We start from the raw sequence: 23559 nt of genomic DNA, 5'->3' as shown, positions 1-23559 counted from the left end.
TTTACAAACGAACAACGTTGCTCTCCCACCGATGTGATTTCAGAGGACCCAAGAAGAGGGTCTCCTGGAACTGCAGCCTCCCCCCTCGGAAACCAACTCCCCTTCCCCAACCCGTTAGATGGCCTTTAAGACAAGAGTCCCCAACCTATGGGCTATGAGGGATAATAACATGTTAGATTAACAGAATAACAAAGTTGGAAGGGACCTTGAAGGTCATCTAGTCCAACACCCTGCTCACACAGGAGATCTGTACTAGGGATTTGAACTGCCCAATTGCTGATCTTTCTGATCGCCAAGCTCAATGTCTTAGCCACTTGAGCCACCTAGTCAGTGGTGAGCAGCAGGCAAGGGCATTCCATCCAAGTGAGCGGCAGGCACGTGTGTACACTGTTCGTGCAAATGGAGCTGCGTATTTGCTGGCCACTCATGTGGAACCATGCCCCCTCTCCCCCCCACACCATCCACAAGGTCAGAAATGTTGGGGAACTCTGCTCTGCTTTGCTTTGCTCATGCTGGCCTTCTTCTGCTTCATCTTTTGGGTTTTATTTCTTGACTTTATGGTTTTTATATGCCAAGCCATCCAGTGCTGACTAGGCTAGAAATCTGATTAATAAATAAACCATCCTGGCCACAGAGCAGGGACACCCCCTTCCTCATCCACTAATTCCCAGGTGTGGACTTCAGAATCCGGCCCCAGCTTTGAGTCCCAAGGCAGGCGGGGGTGGGGGGTGGGGGTGGGTGTCACCGCCAGGGGGCTCCTGGGCACTTTGTGTTATTTGAGGAGGTTTTTTTCAACTCCCCAACCTGATCAAAGCCCTGAAGTCTCTGGCAGGTCCCCCTCAGCCACTCAGCCAGGGGCAGCAAGGCAACCCTTGGGAAGAAAGAGGCCCACGCAGACCCCAAGGCTCCCTGCGCAGGTCTTTATTGAGAGCAGCTCCTGTACAGCATAGTTTTGGTCAGCCGGGCGGCCAGCCCATCTGGCGCCCACCCAGCACATGGAGGTGGAGATGAAAGACGGACTGTGCCCCGTGCTTGCCCTCGTTGATGACTGCAAGAGGAGGGAGAAAGGAGTTGGAGGGAGAACCGGGCAATACCGGATGAGCGCAGCAGGAGGAAGAACCAACCCCCCCCCCACACACACAGGACAACAGTGGGGCTTCCCAGGAGAATTCTGTTTGGGGCAGAGGCCTCTCGCACACTTGGCCTTCTCTCTCAGCAGAGCCCTGTTTGAAAGCCTTCAGAGGACGAGACAGACCCAAAGGACGGGTTCAGAGGACCAAAGACAGGAAGCTTGGGGGGAGGCCGCTTCCAGAGGACCTATCCTGCACGCATGCCATCCCCCCTCTGTGGGCTTCAGGAACTATCAGGCGAGGCAGCTCCCCATCCGTGGCACTGTCCCCGATGACGGCTCCTGCCCAGACGGGCTGCCGCCTTTTACTCACCCACTCGGTAGCCCTCGGACAGGCCTTCCGCCTCGGCGGTCTGGCTGGCCACCACGAGTAAGTGTCCCAGGAGCTGGGCAGGGAGGGAAGGAGATCGAGCGGCGGTCGCACAGCCCCTCCTCCCGCCCGGCTTCCGAGCCAGCAACCAAGCAGGAGGCAGGAAAGCCCGGATGCTTCGCCAGGCTCGTGGGGGCCGCTCCCTGCCCGCAGCCCCAGACGGCCCGCGGTTCACCCTCTGGCCAGGCCGGGCGCGGCCCGATCTCCGCTCACCTGGGCGTCGCTCTCGGCCACCCGGCTGATGCGCGCGAGGGGCCGGCGCGGGATCACCAGGAAGTGCACCGGAGCCTGCGGCGCCGCGTCCCGAAAGGCGATGCACTGCGAGAGAGCGAGCGCGGTGACCCTCCAGCGCCGCTCACCCTCCCCTCCCCTCCCCCCCCGTCCAGCCTCAGCCCCCCACCTGGTCATCCTCGTAGAGCACGTGCGCCGGGATGGAGCCGTCCAGGATCCGGCTGAAGACGGTGGGGCCGGGCTGCTCCGCCGCACGCTGCGCCCGCTCCACCTCCTCGCCCGGCCCGCGCGCCGTCAAGCCCCTCTGATGGACAGACAGCGGCCGGTCACCCCGCTGCCACCCGGGCCCGCCGATCCTCGAGGGGGCGCACGCGACCCCTCGGCTCCAGCGGGGACACGGGCCGGAAAGTCCCCCCGCCTCGCTTTTCTCTCCGGCCGCCGCCGCGCCCCCCCTACCTGTCCCGGACGGCCCCAGGCGCGAGCCAGCAGCCCCCTCACCAGCGCCGCCGCCGCCATGCCTGTTGGCACCGCCCCCTCGGCCAAGCGCAGGCGCACTCCCACCTCTGCCCCTGGTGGCCGGACGAGGGATTGCAGGACCCGCCCCCCCCTCCCCCAAACAGCGAGACAGGCAGCCCGGCTGAGAAAGCGACTCCTTTATTCAGAAGGCAGAGCTCCCCCCCCCCCGCCCCCACCTCAGAAGCCCATGCGGCCACGTTTCAGCTGGGGGCCCTGGGAAGAGGAGGGGGCCCGCTGGCTGCTGCCCAGGCCTGAAGCCTGGCTGGTGGGCAGGTGGTCCTCAGGGGGCTCTTGGGGCTGGTCCAGCACAGCCAGGTATCTGCGCAGGGTTTGGCGGCGCTCGCGGGGGATGCCCCGGGCACTCAGGCTCTGCGAGGACAGCAGCTCCTGGGAGTCCCCCTGGAAACTGGGTGGCAGAGTGGGGGGAGCCTGGATGGGGGGCTCTGCAGGCAAGGCCGGAGGGGGCCTGGGGGCCCTGCCATCCCCCAAGCGTTCACTGAGCTCTGACTGGTAGCTGGTGGAGGAGGTGAAGCTGCCCGAGAGGCTCTGCGTCCCTCTGTATCGCTTGGCCCGCCTCCGCTGCTCCCTCAGCGCCTGCTGTCGCTGGGCCTTGGTGCCGCCCAGCCGCTCCAGCCACCATGCCACCCAGTCGCCCGTCCAGGAAGCCGCCAGTCGCTGGCCTAGCTCCCCTGGGGGCCCCTGGGGGGCAGGGGGCACAGGGACCCCGCTCTCATCTCCCCACGAGCAGAAGAGCCACTCTTCCTGCATGGCCTTGCGCAAGCAGCGGGAAGCCGCCAGAGAGGACGGGGCGCTCTCCTCGCTTTCCCTCCTCTCTCGGTGGCCGAAGAGGCAGCCCTGATTGAGCGTGGCCGGAGGGCACTGCCAGTCCTGAGTGGGTGGAGCAGCCCGCTTCCAGGCCCTCAGCCATCGCCGGTAGAGGGCTGCAGCTGCCGGAGTACAAGCTGTCTTTGCTCTGTCTGGAAATATGGGGTCCTGGCACGGTCTGCCCACCAGAGCATCTGTGGAGTTGGCCTCTGGGTCTGTGTGAGCTTGCCCCTCGGCCTCCTCTCCACTGGCCTGTGGGAGCAGCGGCTGGTAGAAGAGGTCCCCGGCCTGGGAAAGCTGGAAGACCAGCAGTGTCCGGATGCCATCCTGTTGGCCCAGGGCTGCTGCAATGCCTGGATTGGGGGACAACGATGGGGGAGGGGGGGAACGACAAGAGGAGGGATGAGATTGGGGGAGGGGAACCAATTCCTGAAGCCCAACTGTAAATGGCGGTGGGACAGCTCAAAAGTGTGAGTCAGATGTGGTATACCGCCCTCCTGCTTGGAGCCAGCTTGAAAGAGGGGCAGTTGTCAGGCAGATACAGGCTCCCCCTCTGGAACGGTTTCTCCCAGCCCATCTTTTTCATAAAGTCCCTGAGACCTCCCTCCCCAAGCCCAGGAAAAGAGGACCATCTGCAGGGGAGCCTGACCATTGGGGGGAGGAAGTGACTCCTAGGAAAGATGTTGTCACAAGCTTCCCCCGCCCTCCCGGCTGTGGGGATGGTAAAGCGTGTTAGGAAGAATCACGTGTTATACCAGGATGAGTGGGACATGCTTGACCACATGCAGAAGGGCTGAAGCAGAGGTGGGTTTCAGCAGGTTCTGAGCAGTTCTGGAGAACTGGTAGCGGAAATTTTGAGTAATTCAGAGAACCGGTAGTAAAAATTCTGACTGGCCTTGCCCCCATCTATTCTCTGACTCCCAAGTCCCAGCAGATTGGTAGGAAATGAGGATTTTAGAGTATCCTTCCCCTGGAGTGGGGTGGGAATACAGATTTTACAGTATCCTTCCCCTGCCACACCCACAAGCCACACCCACAGAACCGGTAGTAAAACTTTTTGAAACCCACCACTGGGCTAAAGGTAGGTTCTGGGTAAGTTGGCAGGGAGAGGAAGCAAGTGGTGGATCATGGGAAAAGGAGGGGCTGCCCCCCCACACCCATGTAGTTATGTTCTTAGCTGGAAGTGGCTCTGGGCACTCAGGCAAGCTCTGGGTTGCAGAACAGAGGAGGGCCCCCCATCCTGACCTCCTTTTCTGTGCCAGGTTCTGCCATTTATTGGCGGGGGGGAGGGCGGGGGGACGACTAGCCCGGTTCTTGGATCTGGCTGGGGGAGGCGGGGTGGTGGTGGTGATGGCAGCCTCTCCTCTGCAGTTTCAAGGAGGCAAGCCAGAACCCCCCTGCTGCAGCCTCCACGGAGTGCAAAGCCCATTTCCGTTCATCTTGCATCCCTCCCAGCCACAGTTCCTCACCCCGGCCCCTACCTGTTGTGGGGACAGAGAGACGCTGGCTGAGGGCACTCTGCCTCACAGGCACCTGCACAGGAAAGTGGGGCAGGCATTCCTTGATGGACGGCAGCTTCTGGGGCGCACCTTGGAGCTGGCAAGGGAGGCTGTGGCCACCTGTGGAGACAGTCCAGCAACCTCAAGAGTCCCGCAGCACCCAGGTTGCCTCCACCCCAGCCACTGGGCATGACTGCCTCAATACCAGGAGCCAGTGGAGGGTGCAGGGACCCCTTCCCGTGCCCACCTGAGTACTGCAGCAGGAGCATCTCTTGGGAGTGGTAGGTGCCCAAGAGCACCTTGTGGCTGTGCTGCGGAGGCCCAGCGGGTGTGAGGTGGGCATAGATGGGTGGCCACTGCATCATGTGCTCCCAGCACAGGACAGGCACCAGGGGGAAGCGTTCGTCCAGCACAAAGACTGAAAACTGTGGAGGATGAATGTTACGGGTGGGGGTGTTTCCTAGGCACAGGGACCCTCCAGCCAAGGAACCAACCATCTGCTTCTGCTGAGCATGGTGGCTGGGCAGGGACAACCAGGGAAGGCAACCTAGCAGCCTGCGCAGGAGCGGGGTAGGGCGGGGGAATGCCCTAGGCTGAGGCCCCTGGTCCAGACAAAGACTTGCGCAATAGGTGCCCACAACAGCCCCCCAAAACACCCCCCTAGGTTACCTGTGTGGCCACTAAGTGGTGGAAGGGTTCTGAATGGCCCAGGTATTTGGAGAGGACCAGGCGTTCCCCACGCTGGCAATCTGCTTCAGCCCCCACCTTGAAGAGCTCAAAGTGGCCCCCGGAGGACACCTAGGGGCACGCCAGGATGGTCAGCAGCTGGGTGCAACTGCCCACCAGCCCAGGGGCCTTTCCCAGCAGCCCCTCCCTCTTAAGACAGAAGGGTCGGCAACCAGCACCACTGCTCAGGGGCCCCCTGACCCCCCCCCCCCAAGCCTCACCCTCTGGTCGAGACCCTTCAGGCCAGTGCGGTCGGCAAAAGTCAGCACTCGTGGGTGGGCAGAAAACTCACTCCAGCGCCAAGGGGAAGGGTCCCGGAAGAAGAGGCTGTCGCGGTCCTGGTGCAGCCGTCGGAGCCTGGTGGGAAAGGGGATCAGTCCCTGCCCCTTTGCAGCCAAAAACTGGTCTGCTGGCAAGAGAGCAACACCTTGACTTCCAGAAGCAGCAGGGGCAAAGCACATCCCTCCCCCCAAGGTGTTTAGGAGAGCCTCTTTGACCCACTGACTATTCTCTCCACTGCCCCCCCCCCGCCCCAATTTGGGCCATAGCTGCTTGAAACGTCTCCTCCCCCCCCCCCCCCGCAGCAGAAGAGCTAAGCAACACATTCCCCTTAATGCTTCCCCTGAAGCCCTCATGTATGGTCCCCACTCATGAAGGCAGTCAGCCCCACTTGCTCACCCAGTCTCTACATTCCAGAGGTACAGCTCCCCTTCCAGGGTGCACAAGGACAGCTCACCGGGTAGGTGGGGGCTGCAAGGAGACAACGGAGCTGGGGAAGGGCAGAGGTCCCTTGCACCTACCCCCAACAGCAGGGTTAGGCTTAGGTCCCCAGCCCACCCATTTTGAAGAAGAGATCACTTACCTGACTGCAATGGAAGAGCAGGGGGCTTCTGTGCAAACCACCTGCAGAGGGGTGGGGGGCTTTCCACGCTTCCGCCTCCAGGCCCCACAGAAATGGCCTGAGCGGACCCCCAGGAAATCTGGAATGGATGGAACAGAAAGGTCCCCTTCAAGACCAGAAGAGCAGTGGCAACAGAGGGCCAGTACCATCCCAGGAACTGGTGTACCCACCGCTGCCCTCCAGGTGTGCCGCTGCCACTTGTCGGACTGCCCCGTTGAGCTCAAACTGGACGGGACAGCCCCGGAGTTTGGGTCCTAGGGCTCCGCTGGCCGCTGGTCTCAAGGCCACCTCCTGGAAGCCTGTAGAGGCCGCTAAGGAAGAGCCACGCTGCAAAGGGACCGAAGACGCGCCAGCAGGAGGACACCTGCCCCGCGGCCCAGGACCACCCCACTGCCATCCCTTCGCCACGGAGGATACAGAGCCGGTCTGCAGCTTCCCCAGCCGGGAACACCAGGCAGCCCCGGCGTGGGGGTTTGCTGCGGGCATCGTCAGGCAGCCAGGCCAAGGCCCCGCCGGTGGGGGTCTCGTCGAAGGATAGGCGCCTCCGCCGCTCGGCCAAGTCCTCATGGAGCCACTCGGCCACCAGCTTCAGGGGCAGCTCCGACAGCCAGTCGCGGCACAGCGAGGCCACGCCGGACAGAGGCCGCCCGACGCTGAAAAGGGACAACGGAGCAGCCACCGGTCACATGCCGGCCGGCCAGCCCGTCTGACGGCCGCAACGGGAGATGCCCACCGCCTCTTCCTCCATCCGGAGGACGGGTCAGGGAATCAGGCTCGCTGCCCGAGAGCAGGTCCCGGGGTCTCCCCCGCCGCTCGCCCCGCCAAAGGCACTGACCTGCCGCCTGGCGTCCGGCCTTCTAGGGCGCGAAGGAGGCGGGTCATCCCGCAGACGCCTCCGGCTCTCCTCTGCGGAAGAGAGGGGGCAGCGGATAAGGAGGGGCCCGGCGAGCAGCCATCTCCCTCCTCCCGCCAGCGCTCACCCAGTCCGTCGAGTCCCCCAGGTAGACGTGCTCGTGCAGCAGCCGCGCCGTGGCCCCGAAGGCCGCCTCCGGCTGGTCCAGGAAGAGCCGCCCCAGCTGCGGGCCCAGCGCGTTCAGGGCCGGGCCGGCGGACGCGCCGTCGATCGGGGGCGCCGCCTCCGGGGGCTTCAGCGGCAGCGGGGCTGCCTCGGCGGGCAGCCAGCTCTCCCGCGCCTTCCGCCGCCGGCGGGGCAAGAAGAGCGGCGTCGCTCCCGGGCCTTCCGCCGCCACGCCCACCTGCCCACACTGGCCCCAGCCGCCCACCCGCAGCCCGGCCCCGGGACCGTCGCGCCCGGGCGGCCCCGCGCGGAACAGCCCGGGGAGCAACGCCGTGGGGAAGGCAGCCATGGGCGCGCGTACTTGCGGGACTGCCCGGCTGCGCATGCCCGGAACCGCCGCGCGACACTCGAGCCTGCGCCCCCTGGCGGCCAGTGGTCGCCAATCTCCGAGCGAGGGGCTGAGCCAGTTGCTCCGCCTTCCGCCTGCAAAGGCCCGGATTCCCTCCGTTGTCGAGTCTCTGCTGAGCGCGGCTCGGGATTCGGAGCAGGACAGATGGCCAGGCAGGTGGGCGGAAAACCAGCGCCCGGAGGAAAGTGGCCAAGAACTTTTTAAAAAATTCAACACCCAGGAAAGCTTGCAAGGGAAGTGACCAAGAGAAGCATTCAAAAACTCCCCTGCCCCCTTTGTCCTTCGCCGGTCTCTCAAGGGAAAAGTGCTACGGCTTGGCTACCTTGCGAGGTGTACGAAGGGAAACAAAAGTGTGTGTGTGCATCACGTCGCGCGTTTCCAGCCAGCGGAAGCAAGCAGAACAAAACATTCGCCGAGCATCTCCCCGCCCCCGCCCCCAATTAGCGCTGTACTTCTCGAGAGGTGAGTTCGGGGCTAGAAAGGAGCCCAGAGCTTCTCTTCTCCTCTAGTGGCTCAGCCCCCACTTTCCTCTCAGCCGTCCTCCATCATCCCATCCAAAACAAAGTAATAGAATAGATAGAATAGAATTCTTTATTGGCCAAGTGTGATTGGACACACAAGGAATTTGTCTTGGTGCATCTGCTCTCAGTGTACACAAAAGAAAAGGTACGTTCATCAAGAATTCTAAGGTACAACACTTAATGATAGTCATAGGGCACAAATAAGCAATCAGGAAAAAATATCAATATAAATCATAAGGATACAAACAACAAAGTTACAGTCATACAGTCATAATTGGAAGGAGATGGGTGATGGGAACGATGAGACGATTGATAGTAGTGCAGACTTAGTAAACAGTTTGACAGTGTTGAGGGAATTATTTGTTTAGCAGAGTGATGGCCTTTGGGAAAAAACTGTTCTTGTGTCTAGTTATGTGCAGTGCTCTATAGCGTCGTTTTGAGGGTAGGAGTTGAAACAGTTCCATGTCCCAAAGACAATTCCCAAAGCCAAGCACACCACTCTTTTCTCTCTCCCTTCCTTTCTTTCTCTTTTTCTTTCTCTCTTTCTCTCTTTTCTCTCTCTTTCTCCCTTTTTTCTTAATTTCTTTTTCTTTCTTTCTCTTTGTCTCTCTCTCTCTCTCTCTCCCTTTCCTTCTTTCTCTTTCTTTGTCTCTTTCTTTCCCTCCCTCCCTCCCCTTCCTCCTGAAATGCCAGCAAAACCCACCACTTTGCTCCTAAAGTGGTCTAGGGCAGGGGTCTCCAACCTTGGCAACTTTTAGACTTTAAGCTGAAGTCCACAACTCCCAGAATTCCTCAGCCAGCAAACCTTGCTCTCTCTCTCCCACGTCGCTTCTCGGCCTGAACAACAAAGCCCCCCCTCCCAGGCCTTCAGTCTCTGCAACGCTCCACTTGATGGCACTTGATCCAGCCAACAGCTCCTTTGACCGCCGCCGTACCCCCCCCCTCCCCCGGAATTTCACCCGAAAGCCAAGCACTGGGGAAGGCAACCCCATTCCTTACCGGAGAAGCAAAAGGCAGACCTTAGTCCAGTGCTCGGTGGCTGGGTAACCCCAGCACCCAAAGGGCTGCGTCGGCCTCCCCTCCCAGACTCCTTTCATCTGCTTTGGGGGCCTATTTCACAGTGAGGACCCCACATACACACTTTTGAAATGTCAGAAGGCCCACTCTCAGTGGCAGTCCAGAAAACCACACAGCCCCTGTAGCACACAAGCCCAGCCAAATAGCCTCAGGAAGGGAGCAGGTGTGCTAAGGGCTCCCATAACAAATCGCAGGAGTCTGTCAGAAGGAAGGACAGGCGGGAGGGCGCTGGGGGGGGGAACACTGTCCGGCCAGGTCAAGTGCAGGACCAGGTATTAAAGGAGGAACCATCTGGGCTTGGAAGAGGATCGCTGAGGGGAGGACCAAGTCCCACCCCACCCTGCTTCCCTTTTACCTTTCTTTAACATGCCCCTTCCCTCCCCCAAACCTTGCGAGGTGGCATCCTCCACATTGCAAAGCCCTCAAGGAGGCTGCTGGAGGAGGAAAAGAAAAAAAAAACCTCAGCCTCTGAAGCCTCTCGAAGGAGGCCTCCTTGTGTGTGTGTTTGGCAGCGCTGAAGGGAGCCATGCAAAGGGAGCCCGCCGGGTAACCACGCCGGCTGTGATCGGCCCCTTGCCTTCCGCTGCTGCTGCCACCTCTGCTTCTCTGCCAACAGAAGTCAGAGAGGAAAAGGCAGTCTCTCTGTGTTTCCATCCCAAATGAGGGTGGCTGCAGCTGACTCCAGTTTGGGAGGGAAGCGGGGTACATTAAAGAAAGGTAAAAGGGAAGGGGGGTGGGGGGGTGGCAAGCTGGCCATGGGGACACCCGAAAGGCAGCGTGGAAGGCAGGCAAGCATGGCAGGGATTTGGGGAAGGGAGATGCTTGCCTACCTTCCATTTGGCCTTCCACTTGCCTGACTTCGCAAGCTGGCCACCGGGATCCGGGGAAGGCAACGTGGGAGGCAGGGAAGCATGGCAGGGCTATGGGCTGCAGGGAAGGGAGTAGGGGAGACAGTCTGGGATTGTGGGGGGCAGAGGCAGCTAGGTAGGCCGCGACTCGCAGGCTTACCTGGCAGGCAGATCAGGGCCGCTCAGTTGGGGCACAGTGCTTCAGGCAGGCAAGCTGCAAGCAAAGACCCACACAGTATAAGTGAGGAGTGACTGGGTAGAGGTGGGCGAGTGAGCATCGGTTGGCTGGGGTGAGTGAGCAGGGATCGGTTCGGGGGTGTGGCCAGCCAGTAATTACTAGCGGTTCGGTGAACCAGCCCAAATTACCGCTACCGGTCTTCCCGAACCGGTAGCAACCCACCACTGCAGCAGGGCCCAGGATGGAAGGCTGAGCCCCTCTGAGGCTTCACAGGCTGCCCCTCTCCTGCTTTCGGGGAGCAGCTTGGCCAATCTTGTCCTCTCCAGGCATCCCAATCTTCCAGGCAGTTCCTAAACTGCTTCCCAGCCCCTCCCCCAGCCCTGGCTCTGTGCTCACACAGCCCAAATGGCCCTCCTGGGATTAAAAGTCGAAAAACAAAAACAACACAAAGGCTGCCACGGAGGTCCCCCACTAAGGAGAAGCACAGATGCAACTCCTGCTTCTTCCTTTAGGAGATAAACAAAATTGCTACTTTTGTTTCCGGTTGGCAGGCCTAGAGATCCATGCCAGTTCTAGATGGGGGGGGGGGAACTTTGCTTTTGGCAGAAGAAGAGAAAAAGAGGTGGGGGTTGCCTGTGCAGCCCTTCACTCAAAGGAGACTCAAAGCAAGCCACCCAGCCCAAGAAAGTTAACTGCCACCCTTTGTGCGGGAATGACCCAATGACCAGGGCCTGGATTGTGCCCCCCCCCCTCCAAATTTGGTGGTCAATGAAAGGCTCCGCCAGGGCAGAGCCAACCAAGGAGAAGAGCTGCCAGGCAGCTCCAGACTTCCTCCTTCAGCAAATCAGGATTTCCCCTATATTATTATGCTGCTCAGGAGGATGGACGCCTCCGTCCCCCCCCACCCCATCTCCAAGTCCCTTATGCAAATGTGGGAGGGCAGGGGCCACTCTCTTGCCTCAACTGAGAGCCGAATGCTGAGCACATCCCTCTGCTAGAGAAAGGCCTTTTCAGCCCAGCCAGTTCTGGCAGGCTTGGATGCCCTCTTAGAGAGAGGTGGAAAGCCCCGTGAGTGCCCCTCAGTGCTGCCAGGCAAGGACCCTTTCCTTGCGGTCACCACTGGCCAGTGGGCAGCAGCTCCTCAGTCTCATGTGCTCTATCCTCTCTGGAGCTGCACAAAAGCAGTGGGGACTCCAGCCAAGCGAGGGCTCCTTTGCCCTGACCCTGGAAGGGGGATACGGGCCCAGGGGAGTACAGGACACACACATACCCCTCTGCAAGTGGGCAGCACAGAGTAGTCCCGGAGGTTGGGGCTGCTTTCTGAAGGGGAGGCCCGTCTCTTTTCCCTCCAACATCCCTGCAGGGCTGGCAGTGAGAGTAGGAGATGTCCACATGCAGTTGGGCACAGAAGGAGATCCTGCAAGCCCCCCCTCCCCCCCCAGAGCAGAATCCCACCCTCGGCCTGGCATCCCTGCTGAGCCTTCCCCTGCCTCAGGGCTTTGAAGACACGGCCACAAGGACCCCCACAGAGCAATCTCTCTTTATTGTGCCTCCCATGCGCAGCAGGAAGTAGGGCGAAGAAGGCGCCTCAAGCCTTCTTGTCGTCCTTCTGCAGGAACCGCCGGGGGCCTGGGGGGGGAAGAGGCAGAGCTCTTGAGTCGGAGGAGGGGGGCAGGGCCTGACAGGCCTGGCCCTGCAGAGCCCTGGAGGCGGAAGGGTCCTCAGAGCGCCCCGTCAGCACGGCCCCACGCAGCTCGGGCAGCTCAGCAAAGGGCAGATAAGCTTCTCCTGGGGAAAGAGAGGCCACAGGTGTTGGGGGGCCTCTGGAACAGCAGTGGGCACATGGCCCCCCAAGTAATGGCCTGCATGAGAGTAAGACAGAGGAAATGGGGCAGCCCCTAACCTGGCTCCCACGTTGCCCAACTTGCGGCTCAGGGAGTTTCTGCTTCGGCTCATAAGCAAGCTCCCCACCCGGCTGTGCCTGATCCCGCCCTCCTGACATGGGATGAGACTGCTTCTCCCCTTTGGGTGGTCTCTGTCCTTGGCTGCAGTTGGGCTGAATGCAGCTCTGGGGTCTACAAAAAGGGCTCCCATCCCTCTGGGCCCCACAATGCCGGGCATGGCTGGCTTTGCCTCTTTACCTGGGCGGTTTGGGATCCCTCAACAAAGATGACTAGCAGGAAGCAAACCTCGTGGCTAGACCCCCGCAAGGGGATCTCCCTGGGACAGCCCTGGATGATGGTCACAAACCTCGGCGGAGGCAGAGTCCTGCCGAAGGGGTGAGGAGGAAGGAGCTGGCCGGGGGACCGCCAGAGGGTCTACGGGGAGAGGAAGGAGCTGCGCTGCCTGACATCCCCAGCCCCAAATGCCTTGGCATGAATGGCTGCTTAGATGCTGTGCAGGTCCTTGCCAAGGCGAGAGGGACAGACACCCCACCCACCAGCTGGAGGACTTGGAGGAAGCCCTGGTGAGGGGACCGCAATCCTCCCTGCCATCCCCCATACCGTAAGGCCGGCCACCTCTGCGCCTTGTTTCCTCTGACTCAAAGAAGGTTTCATGTTCCTCCCAGCGTCGGTCGCAGGCTGCACACAGGAAGCTGGAGGTGAAGGCCATGCAGGAACAGCCTGTTGGGGCAGGAGGGGCACAGCTCAGGGCCAGCACAGCTGGGCAATGCGGGGGGAGGGGGACCTGGTGCCTGAAGGAGAGCCCTTTGGAGAGGTGCTGGGGGGGGCAGGTGAGGAGGACTTCCCACCGTGCTCCAGAGTTGTTGTGAGGGCCAGCTGAGTTGCACATGGGAATGATCTTCAGAGACAGGCCAGGTCAGGATTACTTTGAGGCTTGCAAGCTTCTCCTAATGTAGCCTCACAGTAAAGACGCCCTCATAGTCCAGCTCCTGGACTGGACTGCCTCGTGCAAAACTGAGGGCCTTTCTCCCCTCCTTTCCTTTCACTCTCTGGAAAATAGGCCAAGACCCCCTGGCCAGAAGTCAGGAAGGGATGCCGAAGCCCCCAGGAAGGTCATGAGCTGGAACCAATTTTGAGGGGAGCCTCTTTGGAGTAACAGCTCCAAGTGAAATGATCCTGGTGAACGGTGCCTGAATCAGAGCGGACAAACTCAGGTAGCCGGGGGAGGGGCTCCTTAGCCGTGCAGCTTGGGGAGATGGTGCTGCATTGGCATTGGCAGGCAGGCAGGGCCATAGAACACAAAGGTCATTTATGCCTGGCAATTGGGGAGGGGGCTGTGCAGTGCTGGTGGCTGGAGGAGGCTCAGATTTGCACCTGGACTTGCTGGAGATGACATTGCCTTGGTGAGAGATGGAGGTCATGATGAGCAAACCCTGGAATAAGACTAGATGAGGCTGGAAGTAGAGGAGCTGGGTATATTGCTTTGATAAGAAGGTAGAGGTGAAAGGAGTGGAGGGGGGCGCTCACCTCGGACGCAGCACCCCCGTGCTCCAATGGGCGTGTGTTCCTCGTGTGTGTGCGTGCACCGGCATTTTGCTCGCCAGGCTGCCACATCAAAGCCAGTTCTTCGCCGAAGCCAGAATTCGCCCACCTCTTCTGGGCATGAAGGAACAAACAGGAATCCCTGGCATCGGCAGTCTGCCACAGTGCAGGGCACAGTGGCTCGTTTCTCTGAAACAAAGGATTGGCCATCAAAAGGGGGAAGCCGGAAGGAAGGATGGCAAGTCGCCCAGCAAAGCAAGCGGTTAGTCTCTAGCCCCCGAAGCCTCCTCTGGGGAGGGGGAGGACCCCCTGGGCAGGGAGACACCTCCCCAAGCAGGAAGGCAAAGGACCCCCGAGTTTGCACATTCAGCTTTATTTTAGACAAAATATGGTTCGATAGATCATGTTCTGCCAGGGACCAGAGACGAAGACCCAGAGATCTGACCCTGGACTCCCTGGAACAGAAACGGCCACTGGGACCTCCAGAAGGAGGCAAACAGCCACGCTTGGCTGCTTCAAAGGCTGCTCTGCCTTCTGCCCGTTTGGGAAAGAGGGCAGAGGCTGCCCGAGGCCAGGCCTGCTGTCCTGGGCACTCAGGCCTGCAGCACAGGATGGCATCGCTTTCCACTGCTCCGTGGGTGAATCCCTTCCATCTGAGAAAAGGCCTGAATTTGAGGTGGAAATTTAGTTACAGGTACAGTAGTTGACCTATAACAGGCTCTGTTATAGGTCATGAGTCATGATGGTAATAAAACCGGTCATCATGGACCTGACCTAATTTCAGAAGCATTTTCTGTGGTCGTCACTAACCAAATCACTGTGATCATTAAGTGAATCCTCAGTCATTAAACAAATGCCATGGCCCTTAAGTGAACCTATTATTCACTATGGGGCATATTTGCCAAAAACATTGTAAATTGCAGTCACATGACTGGAGGATGCTGCAAAGGGCAGTAATCCAAGCCAGCCGCCGAGTGGCCAGAATGTGGCCACGTGACCGTGGGAAGCCTTTGGGACCAGGTCATGGATGCCTTTGGTGACTCCATCAGAGCTTTCAACAGTCGCTAAGCAACCGGTCATAAATCCACTACCTGCGCTTACTTAATGTTTTATATGGGGCGCATCTTGTGCCACACAACTCTGGGCACCTAACAGCAGTGATGACAACACAAACAATAAAAACAATGCAATAAGAGAATAAGAACCAGACCCCTCCCCCACTTCATCAATGACACTCAGTCATCCTCAGTCGCCCTGGGCAGCAACCCTGCCACACCAGCATCTGGGAGGGGGGCAACCCAGCTCTTGGCAGTGTTTTGGAAGGCTAACAAGGGAAAGGGGTTGCACCCAGAAGGAAACTGGGAGCTATCGTGAAACATGGCCAAACTGGGAAGCACCCAGTACATGTTCTGGATTAGGTATAACTTCCAGGTGATCTTCAAAGACAATCTCCTGTCCAGCGTGTTGCAGTAGTCCTGCCAGGAAGTGACCAAAGCACTAGTGACCACAAGCGATGGGCCCCAGTCCAGGAATGGACACTGCCTGCTGTGAAAGGCCTCCCCAGCCATGTTTTCCACCTGCTCCTGCAACGGAAGCTATGAGTCCCGGAGGACCCTCGCATTGTGTGCACTGTCTGGGCTGTTTAAGGTTGCAGGCACTCTGGGAAACCACTCTGTGGGCTTCAGCAAGGGACGAAGGCCAGCCATGCACTGCCAGAGCCTGTCTGCTGCAGTGAGGCATGTGCCAGAAGCCCCCCCCCCCGAGAATGGCCAGCCACATCTCTGCGGGGTTGCGTAGTGGAAGCACCCCAGAGAGCCAGTCTGCGTGCTTCAGCAGGTTCAGAGCTGGTCAGAGCTGCTGACCCTTGCAAGACTTTGAAGGAGGAAGGCAGGGCGGAGAGCAAGCAGCGACCCTGCTAGTAGATTCCACCAGCACTGGGCTTTCCTCCAACCCTCACTTAAAGCCCTCAGGCCAGTTCTCCAGAACCGCTTCTAACACATGTGGCACCTCTGCATGCCCACTTCCCTCCGCTTCTGCTCCTCCCGCACACTCTCCACCTGCACCTCACCTGGCAAGAGAGAGCACCCCACCTCTTGGTTCCACTAGTCAGTACTAAGGTCTGACGCACCCACCAAGGCACTTCCGGGTTGAAAGGATTAGCCCGTGACATCACTGTTTCCCAGGGGACCCCAAGGGGCTCCTTTTGTGTCCCCGTTACCCCTCCCACCAAGGGGTATCTTTAACGAAGCCGTTGAGGTGATGGGCCGGTGTCTTGAGGCCGTGCGGGTCTGGATGGGGAGGAACAGGCTCTGACTCAACCCTTCCAAGACAGAGTGGCTGTGGGTTCCGGCGTCCCGGTACAGTCAGCTTACACCATCGCTGACTGTGTGGGGGGAAGTACTGACCCCCAGGGGAGGAGTGCGCAACTTAGGCGTTCTCCTGGATGATCGGCTGCCCTTAGAGGAACATTTGACAGCCGTCGCCAGGGGAGATTTTATCAGGTTCACCTGATTCGCCAGTTGCGCCCCTTCTTGACCGGGACGCCTTACGCACGGTCACTCACGCCCTCGTCACTTCCCGCCTAGACTATTGCAATGCTCTCTACATGGGGCTCCCCTTGAAGAGCACCAGGAGGCTGCAGTTAGTCCAGAATGCGGCCGCACGGGTGATAGAGGGAGCACCGCGTTGCTCCCACATAACACCCACCCTGCGCGGCCTACACTGGCTGCCGGTAGCCTTCCGGGTGCAATTCAATGTTTTGGTCACCATCTTTAAAGCGCTCCATGGCTTAGGACCGGGATATCTACGAGACCGCCTTCTGCCGCCGATTGCTTCCCAACGACCAGTGCGCTCCCACAGAGCGGGCCTCCTCAGGGTGCCGTCGACCAAGCAATGTAGGTTGGTGACCCCCAGGGGGAGGGCCTTCTCTGTGGCAGCACCGGCCCTGTGGAACGAGCTTCCTCCAGGGCTACGGCAACTCCCTGACCTCCGGACCTTCAGGCATGAACTGAAGACTTTATTATTTCAGCGAGCTGGACTAGCCTAAGAATAAAATATTTTAGCTAAATTTTAATGGGTTTTTAATCGGTTTTTACCGTTTTAGTGATTTGGCTGTTATAATATTTTGTTTTAATTGGGTTTTAAATTGGTATTTATTATATTATTGTATTTTAATATGCCTGTGAACCGCCCTGAGTCCTACGGGAGATGGTGCGGTATAAAAGTATGATTAATAAATAAATAAATAAATAAATCTGCTTCCATTTGTATACTTTCAGACTGCTGGGTTGGCAGGAGCTGGGACAAATTGACAGGAGCTCATTCCATCATGCGGCTCTCAGGTTTTGAACCACTGAGCTGTCAACCTCTCCATGGTCTTCAGACTCGGCATGAGAGGGGGGGACGGGGAGGGGGGGGCGGGCGGTGAAGCAAAGGCGAATGTGACAGAATCAAACCGTGAAGTCCTGGCTGTACAATGGTGCTGTCCTGGAATTGCCATCACTAAGCAGCATGATTAATAGTTGTTGTAAGTCAAGGACTACTTGCAGGGAGTCCACGTTAAGTGTGAAAGGACATTAAAAGAGACAGCAAGAGCCAAAACATGGAGTCTGCTGGAGGACCCGTGTTCTATGGGGGCAAAAGAGCAAGATCTCGGAAAGGCGCTCCCAGCTTTCTGCTTATTTGGTGGCTGAGGCTTCTGTGTATTCGGCAAACTCAGAAAATCTGTGCCAGGCAAACCCTGCAACCCAGGAATTCTCCTCCCTCATGTCCCCAGTTGAAAAAACACCCTGAGAAGCGGGAGCTGCTGGGGTGGGCAAAGGGCTCTGGGAAGGAGGCCTTCTTGGCAGATGCCAGAGAGGACAGATATGGAAACTGCCGAGACGACTTCCGGTATCCGGCGGCAACGGACATCTGGAGGTGCCTCTCCTGCCTCCAGTGTCCGAATCCGGCCGCCTCCGAGGCCCTTAGGGGCCAGGTGTTCCGAAAAGGACACCTGCCGCACGGACGGCTCGCCAGGGTCTCCCAGCCGACATACAGGACTGGGGGACCGATGCTGGCGTCCTAGGCTCGGAGGGGTTCGAGGCCTCAGGCCGCGGCCATTATTTTGGTCGTCGCCTAGGCCGCTGTGCCCAGTGACACCGGGGCTTTGGATTTATAATTGCAGCAGCCTGGTGGCGAACAGGGAACGGAGAAGAATTGAGGAAGGGAGAAGGGAAGGAGATATCGGCAAATGTGAGTGGAGTACCCTGGAGTGCGGGGGGGTTTCTCTCCCCTGCGACTGGAAGGAGCACGAATCACTTTGGAGAGAGGAGAACTTAAAATAACAAGATTACCGGTTTTGTGGAGCTCTGGAGAGAAGAGGTGATGGAGAAATTTAGGAGGGAGGGTTTGAGGCCCCCCCTCCCTCTGGGGAACAATGGTGGCGTCCAGCTTCCGCCTTCACTATGAGAATCTTGATGACATCACTTCCCTTCGGCTTCCTGGTTGACTAACTGTACTCTGGACTCGTTGCTCCTGTGAGTGCCCCCTGGTGGATCCGGAGGAAATTACAAGGATACTGTGCTTGCCTGAGGATTTTAAAAAATTTTTTTAAATGGCAAAAGGTCAGAGACCAACTGCTGGAGAAATGGAGAGAATTTTGGAAAAGTTATCTAATATGGACAAGAAACTGGATGAAATAAGAGCAGAAATTGTGACTATCCAAAAGGATTTAAAGGACACTCAACAAGTCTCAGCAGAAAACAAGCAGAAAGTGGAAGGTCTGAGGAGAGATGCGGCAGTGCAGAAAAGAGAGGAGACGACAGGCAATGCTGTGCTTGGACTACAGATGGATAAAATGTCTTATTTCCTTAGGTTTCAAAATCTGGAAGAAGTGGACCAAGAAGACTTGAGAGATGTTGTGACTAAACTGTTGGGAGAATTTCTTGGGAGAGGTGTTGACTTTATGAATTGGGATGTGGATCGAGCTTATAGAGTTAATTCAAAATATGCACGCATCGCACTTCCTAGAGAGGTTCATGTCAAATTTGTGAGAAGAGAGACGAGAGATGAAATTCTTAGAAAACATAGGAGTGGGGCACTGACTTATAGGGGCAGGGAGATAGCCATTCTGAGGCAGATTCCCAGACAGGTACGTGAAATGAGAAAGAAATATTATTTTTTGTCAAGCAAATTGTACCAGAAGGGAGTAGGCTTCAGATGGCTGATGCCAGAGGGATTGATGATTTTCCGGGAGGGCATTACGAAAAAATTAGTACAATTATGGAGGCTGCGGCCTACGTGGAGGAACACAAAGCCTCCTGGAATTAGATGACCCAGGAGTTGAAGAAGGGAGGTTATAGACCATGGGGGAGGCGGCTGCCGCTGTTGCGGCCCTGAGTTGGGTCAGGCTGAATCCAGAGTTCTGAGATCCAAAACTAGGAAGTGACAATGATATTTGGTATTGTGTTGGTTTTCCTTATTCTCCTTTGTATGATATTCTGATTATTCTTGACCCTTCTTTATTGCGTATGTAAGATTGATAAACTTAGCTACTTCGTATCACCTGCTTGCCATATGGCTGTTGTATGTGTTTAAAATTTGGAGTAAAATTTTATCTTGTATAAGAAAGATGAAAATTTACCATACCTGATATGTATTTGTATAAACCTTTTTTGACCAATAAAAACTTTTTGGATAAAAAAAAAAAAAAAAAAAAAAAAAAAAAAAAAAGGAAACTGCCACAGAATGTGCGGACTCTCCTTTGCCAAGGGCAGGCTCCCCTCCCCTAATTGGGTATCCCGAAGGCAGCTGCCATCTTGTGCAAGATGCCAGGTGCCACCCTCAGCCAGGCCCTCTCAAACCCATCTCCTGCTCTGCTACTCACCCACGTACACCTGATGCAGCTTCAGCAGGTGCCCACAGAAGCACTTGGACTCATCCCCCACCCGGAAACAATCCCAAAGGTATTCAGGACAGCGCCAGCCAATGTAGAGACCTGAAGAGAAACAGATGGGCATATTCAGTAGGTGGGCTTCCAGAGGCTGGGGTTGGGGGCTGTTGGAGGGCCCTGCCCCAGGCAGCTCAAATCCTCCTGCCCAGAATTAGGTGAAGACAGTCCCTTGCATCATGGCTGAGGTGCCCGGGGCCTGCCCACCACGGGTCACTGCAGGGAGGCTCCCACCCACCTGTCTGGAGGGACTTGAGGGCCGCCTCCTTCTCCAGGTGGAAGAGCTCCTTGGTGCTCTTGGCGAATTTCTCTCTGTGCATGGCCTTGGCCACCGACACCAGCTCCTCCTTCTCGGCTGGCACAACGGTCCTCACCATGTAGCCTGTGGGGAGAGCAGCTGGCCTCAGAAGCTCCCCCACCCTGGCTCCCGGTCAGCTGCCTTCCCTGTTGGGCTCCAGGAGGTGTCTTTGCCCCTATTGCTGCCCTCCAGCCCCCCTTCTCTCTGCCTGCCTGCTGCTTCAACTGGGGGTAGGGAAGGAGGCTGTGGGGCTGTGGAAACTGCTATCCTGTTTCAGCTTTCTCCTCGAAGGTGGCCCCCCTTCCTTCCCCGTCACCGAAGCTTCCTACTGAGGGAGAGGGGACACCTGTTCTCCTCTGCTGGGCTGGAGCCTCGAATAGAGACCACCCACCTTGCTGCCGGCCTCCCCGCTCTTCCACGGCCAGAGCCCAGCCCGGCAGCCGAAGGAAAGCAGCAGCAGGGCGAAGAGGCGCGGCAACGGCGCTCTCCCCTATCCCTCTCCCGCCCCCGCCCCGGGCCTGGCTGCGTTTCTGGGCGGCCTGCTTGCCGCCCTGGCCGACTCCCACTGACTTGGCGCGCCCTTCTTGGCCGGTGGGCCCTTCTTTTTGGCTTTTGTCCGCTCGCCCTGCTCCCCGCGGCCTTCGGCCTCTTCCAGCTGTCGCTGCAGCCCGTCGGAGGGTGCCTTCCAGGAGAGCGATGACGGCGAGAGCAAGGAGAAGGTGAAAGGGGAGCTCTCGAGCGGCGCAGAGGAGGGGTCACTGGGGCTGGCGCTCTGCGGCTCCGGCCACTCGGACGAGGAGGGCAGGGAGGGGTCCGGGAGGTCGTCCTCCCCCTCCAAGGAGCTTGAGCGTGGCAAGACCGTGTCCTCGTCGCTCCCCAGGGAGGTGGAGGCGGGGAGGATCAGCTCTTCCTCCACCTCGCGAGCCGTGAGTGACGTGCTGCTGGGCGCTGCCTCCTCTTCCTCCACCACCGCCGCCACTGCCGCCTGCCAGGACACCGCCGGAGGCAGCGGGGCCGCCGCTTCCGTGGGTTCCGCTTCCATGCTGGCTCTGCTGGATACTGCAAAGTCATGGAATCAATCATCAACCAATCCATTACCTCACACTTAGAAACTAACAACCTACTCTCCAATAAACAATTTGGTTTCAGGAAAAAATTATCATGTAACTTACAACTTCTCCACTGTAAAAACATATGGACTACAAATCTTGACCAAGGCAAATCAATAGATGCAATCTACATAGACTTTTGCAAAGCTTTTGACTCAGTAGTACACGATAAACTTCTCCTAAAACTAATATCTATGGCATCTCAGGACCCCTTCACAAATGGATATCTGCTTTTCTGTCTAACAGACAACAAGTGGTCAAAATTGGCAATGCTTTATCAAATCCTGTTCCTGTCAAGAGTGGCGTTCCTCAAGGCAGCGTCCTTGGACCAACACTCTTCATACTATACATTAATGATCTTTGTGACCATATCTAAAGTAATTGTATTCTCTTTGCTGACGATGTCAAACTATTTAACACCACAGACAATACTTCTATCATTCAAAACAACCTTGATCATCTAACCGCTTGGTCTAAAAATTGGCAGTTCCAAATTTCAACGAGCAAATGCTCAGTCTTACATATAGGAAAAAAGAACCCAAACACTAAGTACATACTAGATGGACATTACCTTACAGACGACCCCCATCCCGTTAAAGACCTTGGAGTTTTCATGTCAAATGATCTAAGTGCCAAAGCCCACTGCAACTACATAGCAAAAAAAGCTCTAAGAGTTGTAAACCTAATCTTGCGTAGCTTCTTTTCCAAAAACACCACACTACTAACCAGAGCATATAAAACATTTGCTAGACCAATTCTAGAATACAGCTTGCCTGTTTGGAACCCTCACCATATCTCTGACATCAATACAATTGAACGTGTCCAGAAATATTTTACAAGAAGAGTTCTCCATTCCTCTGAAAACAACAAAATACCTTGTTCCACCAGACTTGAAATCCTAGGCTTAGAAAACTTGGAACTCCATCGCCTTTGACAAGACCTAAGTTTAACTCACAGAATCATCTATTGTAATATCCTTCCTGTTAAAGACTACTTCAGCTTTAATTGCAATAATACAAGAGCAACCAATAGATTTAAACTTAATGTCAACCGCTTTAATCTAGATTGCAGAAAATATGACTTCTGTAACAGACTCATCAGTGCTTGGAATACTTTACCCGACTCTGTGGTCTCTTCCCATAATCCTAAAAGCTTTATCCAAAAACTTTCTACTATTGACCTCACCCCATTCCTAAGAGGACCATAAGGGGCGTGCATAAGCGCACAAACGTGCCTACCATTCCTGTCCTATTGTTTTTCTTTTCTTCTTCCTATATATATATATGCTTATACCTCCTTATATTTACTCATATATGTGTTTATATACTATATAATCTTTTTTGTATGATACCTACATATACTGTTGTGACAAAATAAATAAATAAAATAAATAAATAAGCACGGGAGGCGATCGGGCGGGCCGCATGGCCCGGGCAAGGGCGCCGGGAGGGCTGGACGGAAGGGGGCCGGGCAGAGGCCAAGACGGCTCCCGCGCGCCTGGCCGGGGTCCCCGAGCGGCCGGGCTCTCCTGACGGGACCCGCTCCCCGTGGCTGCTTTACGCCCAGCAGACGGCGCAGAGCCCACCGACGGCCTTTCTACCGCTGGGGTAGAAACGCGAGTTTGTGGTGCAAACGCGAGAGCCGCTTCGCCCGAGACGAGCCTCAGCGGCCTCGCGATCTGCCGGCGCCCCGAGGTGCATTTTGCTGCGGATGCGGTGAAGAGGGCGGGCGAATCGGGGGGCTGGGAGTGGGGCAGGGGGGGCTGGGGCGGCCGGGCGTGGAGTCCGGAGCAGGACTCTCTCTCTCTCTCACACACACGCATCCCGCAGCTCCTCTACCTCGGCGGGGTCCTCGTCGGGCAGAAGAGCGGTGGCTGCCTGGAAGCCTGGATTCCCCGACCGGGGAGGAAACGTTTCCAGGGCAACAGAAGCCTTGTTTTATTGGCATAGCAGCGGCCGTCGTAGTCGCCCCGCTCCTCCCGCCTCTCTTCCGGCCGCCGGGACCGGGGTTCCCCAGCTGGGCCCTCCCGAAATCAGCCCCTCCTGGGCCACAGCGAGGACCAGGCCTGCCCCGCGCCCCAGAGCAGCGTTGGGGAAAGAGCCCCGAGAAGGTCCAAAGGGGAGGCCAGCCCCCCCTTCCCCCCCTCCCGGCTCGGAGCTCCGAGGCGCTGAACTCGGCCTGGGATTATCGGTTAAATTGGTGGCCTTGCCTGTTGTCCAAAGGTGGCCTGCTTAAATATCCTTGGTTCAGAGTCTGTGCCGACCCAGAGCGGGAGTTTATTCAGCCACTCTCCTTCCCTTTGGTGAGGGTTTGGTCCAGGATAGCAGCTCCTCTTGCGCTTTCTTCCACTAAAGGGAATTGTCAGCAAGGGAGGACCAGGATGCCACCGTAACTGCCCACCCTTATCACTCTTGCCATCTCCCTATAAGCCTCTCTGGTCATCGGATGCAGAAAGACCCGGCCTGTGTCTTCTGCGTGTCCAGGTGGTCCATAACAGCCTCTTTCAAAAAGGGATCCAGTATTGCTTTC

General features: G+C 57.4%; 2 protein-coding genes across 5 annotated transcripts; both read right to left on the bottom strand.

Annotated features, from left to right (window-relative positions):
* Positions 1-906: 906 nt before the first annotated feature.
* On the bottom strand, positions 907-7606 carry HINT2 (histidine triad nucleotide binding protein 2). 4 transcript variants are annotated; one of them, XM_058172507.1, is made up of 15 exons: positions 7178-7602; positions 7033-7103; positions 6615-6850; positions 6368-6496; positions 6159-6276; positions 5975-6046; positions 5518-5653; positions 5240-5368; positions 4818-4995; positions 4553-4690; positions 3258-3424; positions 1900-2034; positions 1713-1817; positions 1443-1515; positions 907-1048 (listed from the first exon to the last, which is right to left on the bottom strand). In XM_058172507.1, the coding sequence occupies exons 1-15, from the start codon at positions 7598-7600 to the stop codon at positions 957-959; spliced, it is 2202 nt and encodes a 733-aa protein (XP_058028490.1). In that variant the 5' UTR covers positions 7601-7602; the 3' UTR covers positions 907-956. The 4 variants fall into 4 exon arrangements, with proteins under 4 accessions (XP_058028490.1, XP_058028487.1, XP_058028489.1 ...); XM_058172504.1 differs by lacking the exons at positions 907-1048; positions 1443-1515; positions 1713-1817; positions 1900-2034 and having other exon boundaries at positions 2401-3424; positions 7178-7605; XM_058172506.1 differs by lacking the exons at positions 907-1048; positions 1443-1515; positions 1713-1817; positions 1900-2034; positions 5240-5368 and having other exon boundaries at positions 2401-3424; positions 7178-7606.
* A 1237-nt stretch (positions 7607-8843) lies between these two features.
* Positions 8844-22938, bottom strand: FAM221B (family with sequence similarity 221 member B). The gene is made up of 7 exons (XM_058172491.1): positions 22869-22938; positions 20492-20980; positions 19862-20005; positions 19561-19671; positions 13680-13883; positions 12753-12872; positions 8844-12036 (listed from the first exon to the last, which is right to left on the bottom strand). Exons 2-7 carry the CDS (start codon positions 20961-20963, stop codon positions 11837-11839), a joined length of 1251 nt encoding a protein of 416 aa, XP_058028474.1. The 5' UTR covers positions 20964-20980; positions 22869-22938; the 3' UTR covers positions 8844-11836.
* Positions 22939-23559: the final 621 nt, after the last annotated feature.

This window comes from Ahaetulla prasina, chromosome 2, assembly GCF_028640845.1.
Source record: "Ahaetulla prasina isolate Xishuangbanna chromosome 2, ASM2864084v1, whole genome shotgun sequence".
NCBI lineage: Eukaryota > Metazoa > Chordata > Lepidosauria > Squamata > Colubridae > Ahaetulla > Ahaetulla prasina.
Note: the sequence above shows the minus strand (reverse complement) of the source record. Positions and strands in the feature narration are given on the sequence as shown.

Bases quoted from the DNA above. Each gene is read 5' to 3' on its own strand.
- HINT2 (XM_058172504.1), bottom strand. From the start codon at position 7,600: ATGCGCAGCCGGGCAGTCCCGCAAGTACGCGCGCCCATGGCTGCCTTC. The intron at 4,996-5,239 runs GTAACCTAGGGG...CATCCTCCACAG, and splicing joins ACCACTTAGTGGCCACACAG to TTTTCAGTCTTTGTGCTGGA. The intron at 3,425-4,552 runs GTAGGGGCCGGG...CCCCCAATCCAG, and splicing joins TCTCTCTGTCCCCACAACAG to GCATTGCAGCAGCCCTGGGC.
- FAM221B (XM_058172491.1), bottom strand. From the start codon at position 20,963: ATGGAAGCGGAACCCACGGAAGCGGCGGCCCCGCTGCCTCCGGCGGTG. The intron at 12,873-13,679 runs GTGAGCGCCCCC...CTGCCCCAACAG, and splicing joins ACGGGGGTGCTGCGTCCGAG to GCTGTTCCTGCATGGCCTTC. The intron at 12,037-12,752 runs GTATGGGGGATG...CTCTTTCCCCAG, and splicing joins CAGAGGTGGCCGGCCTTACG to GAGAAGCTTATCTGCCCTTT.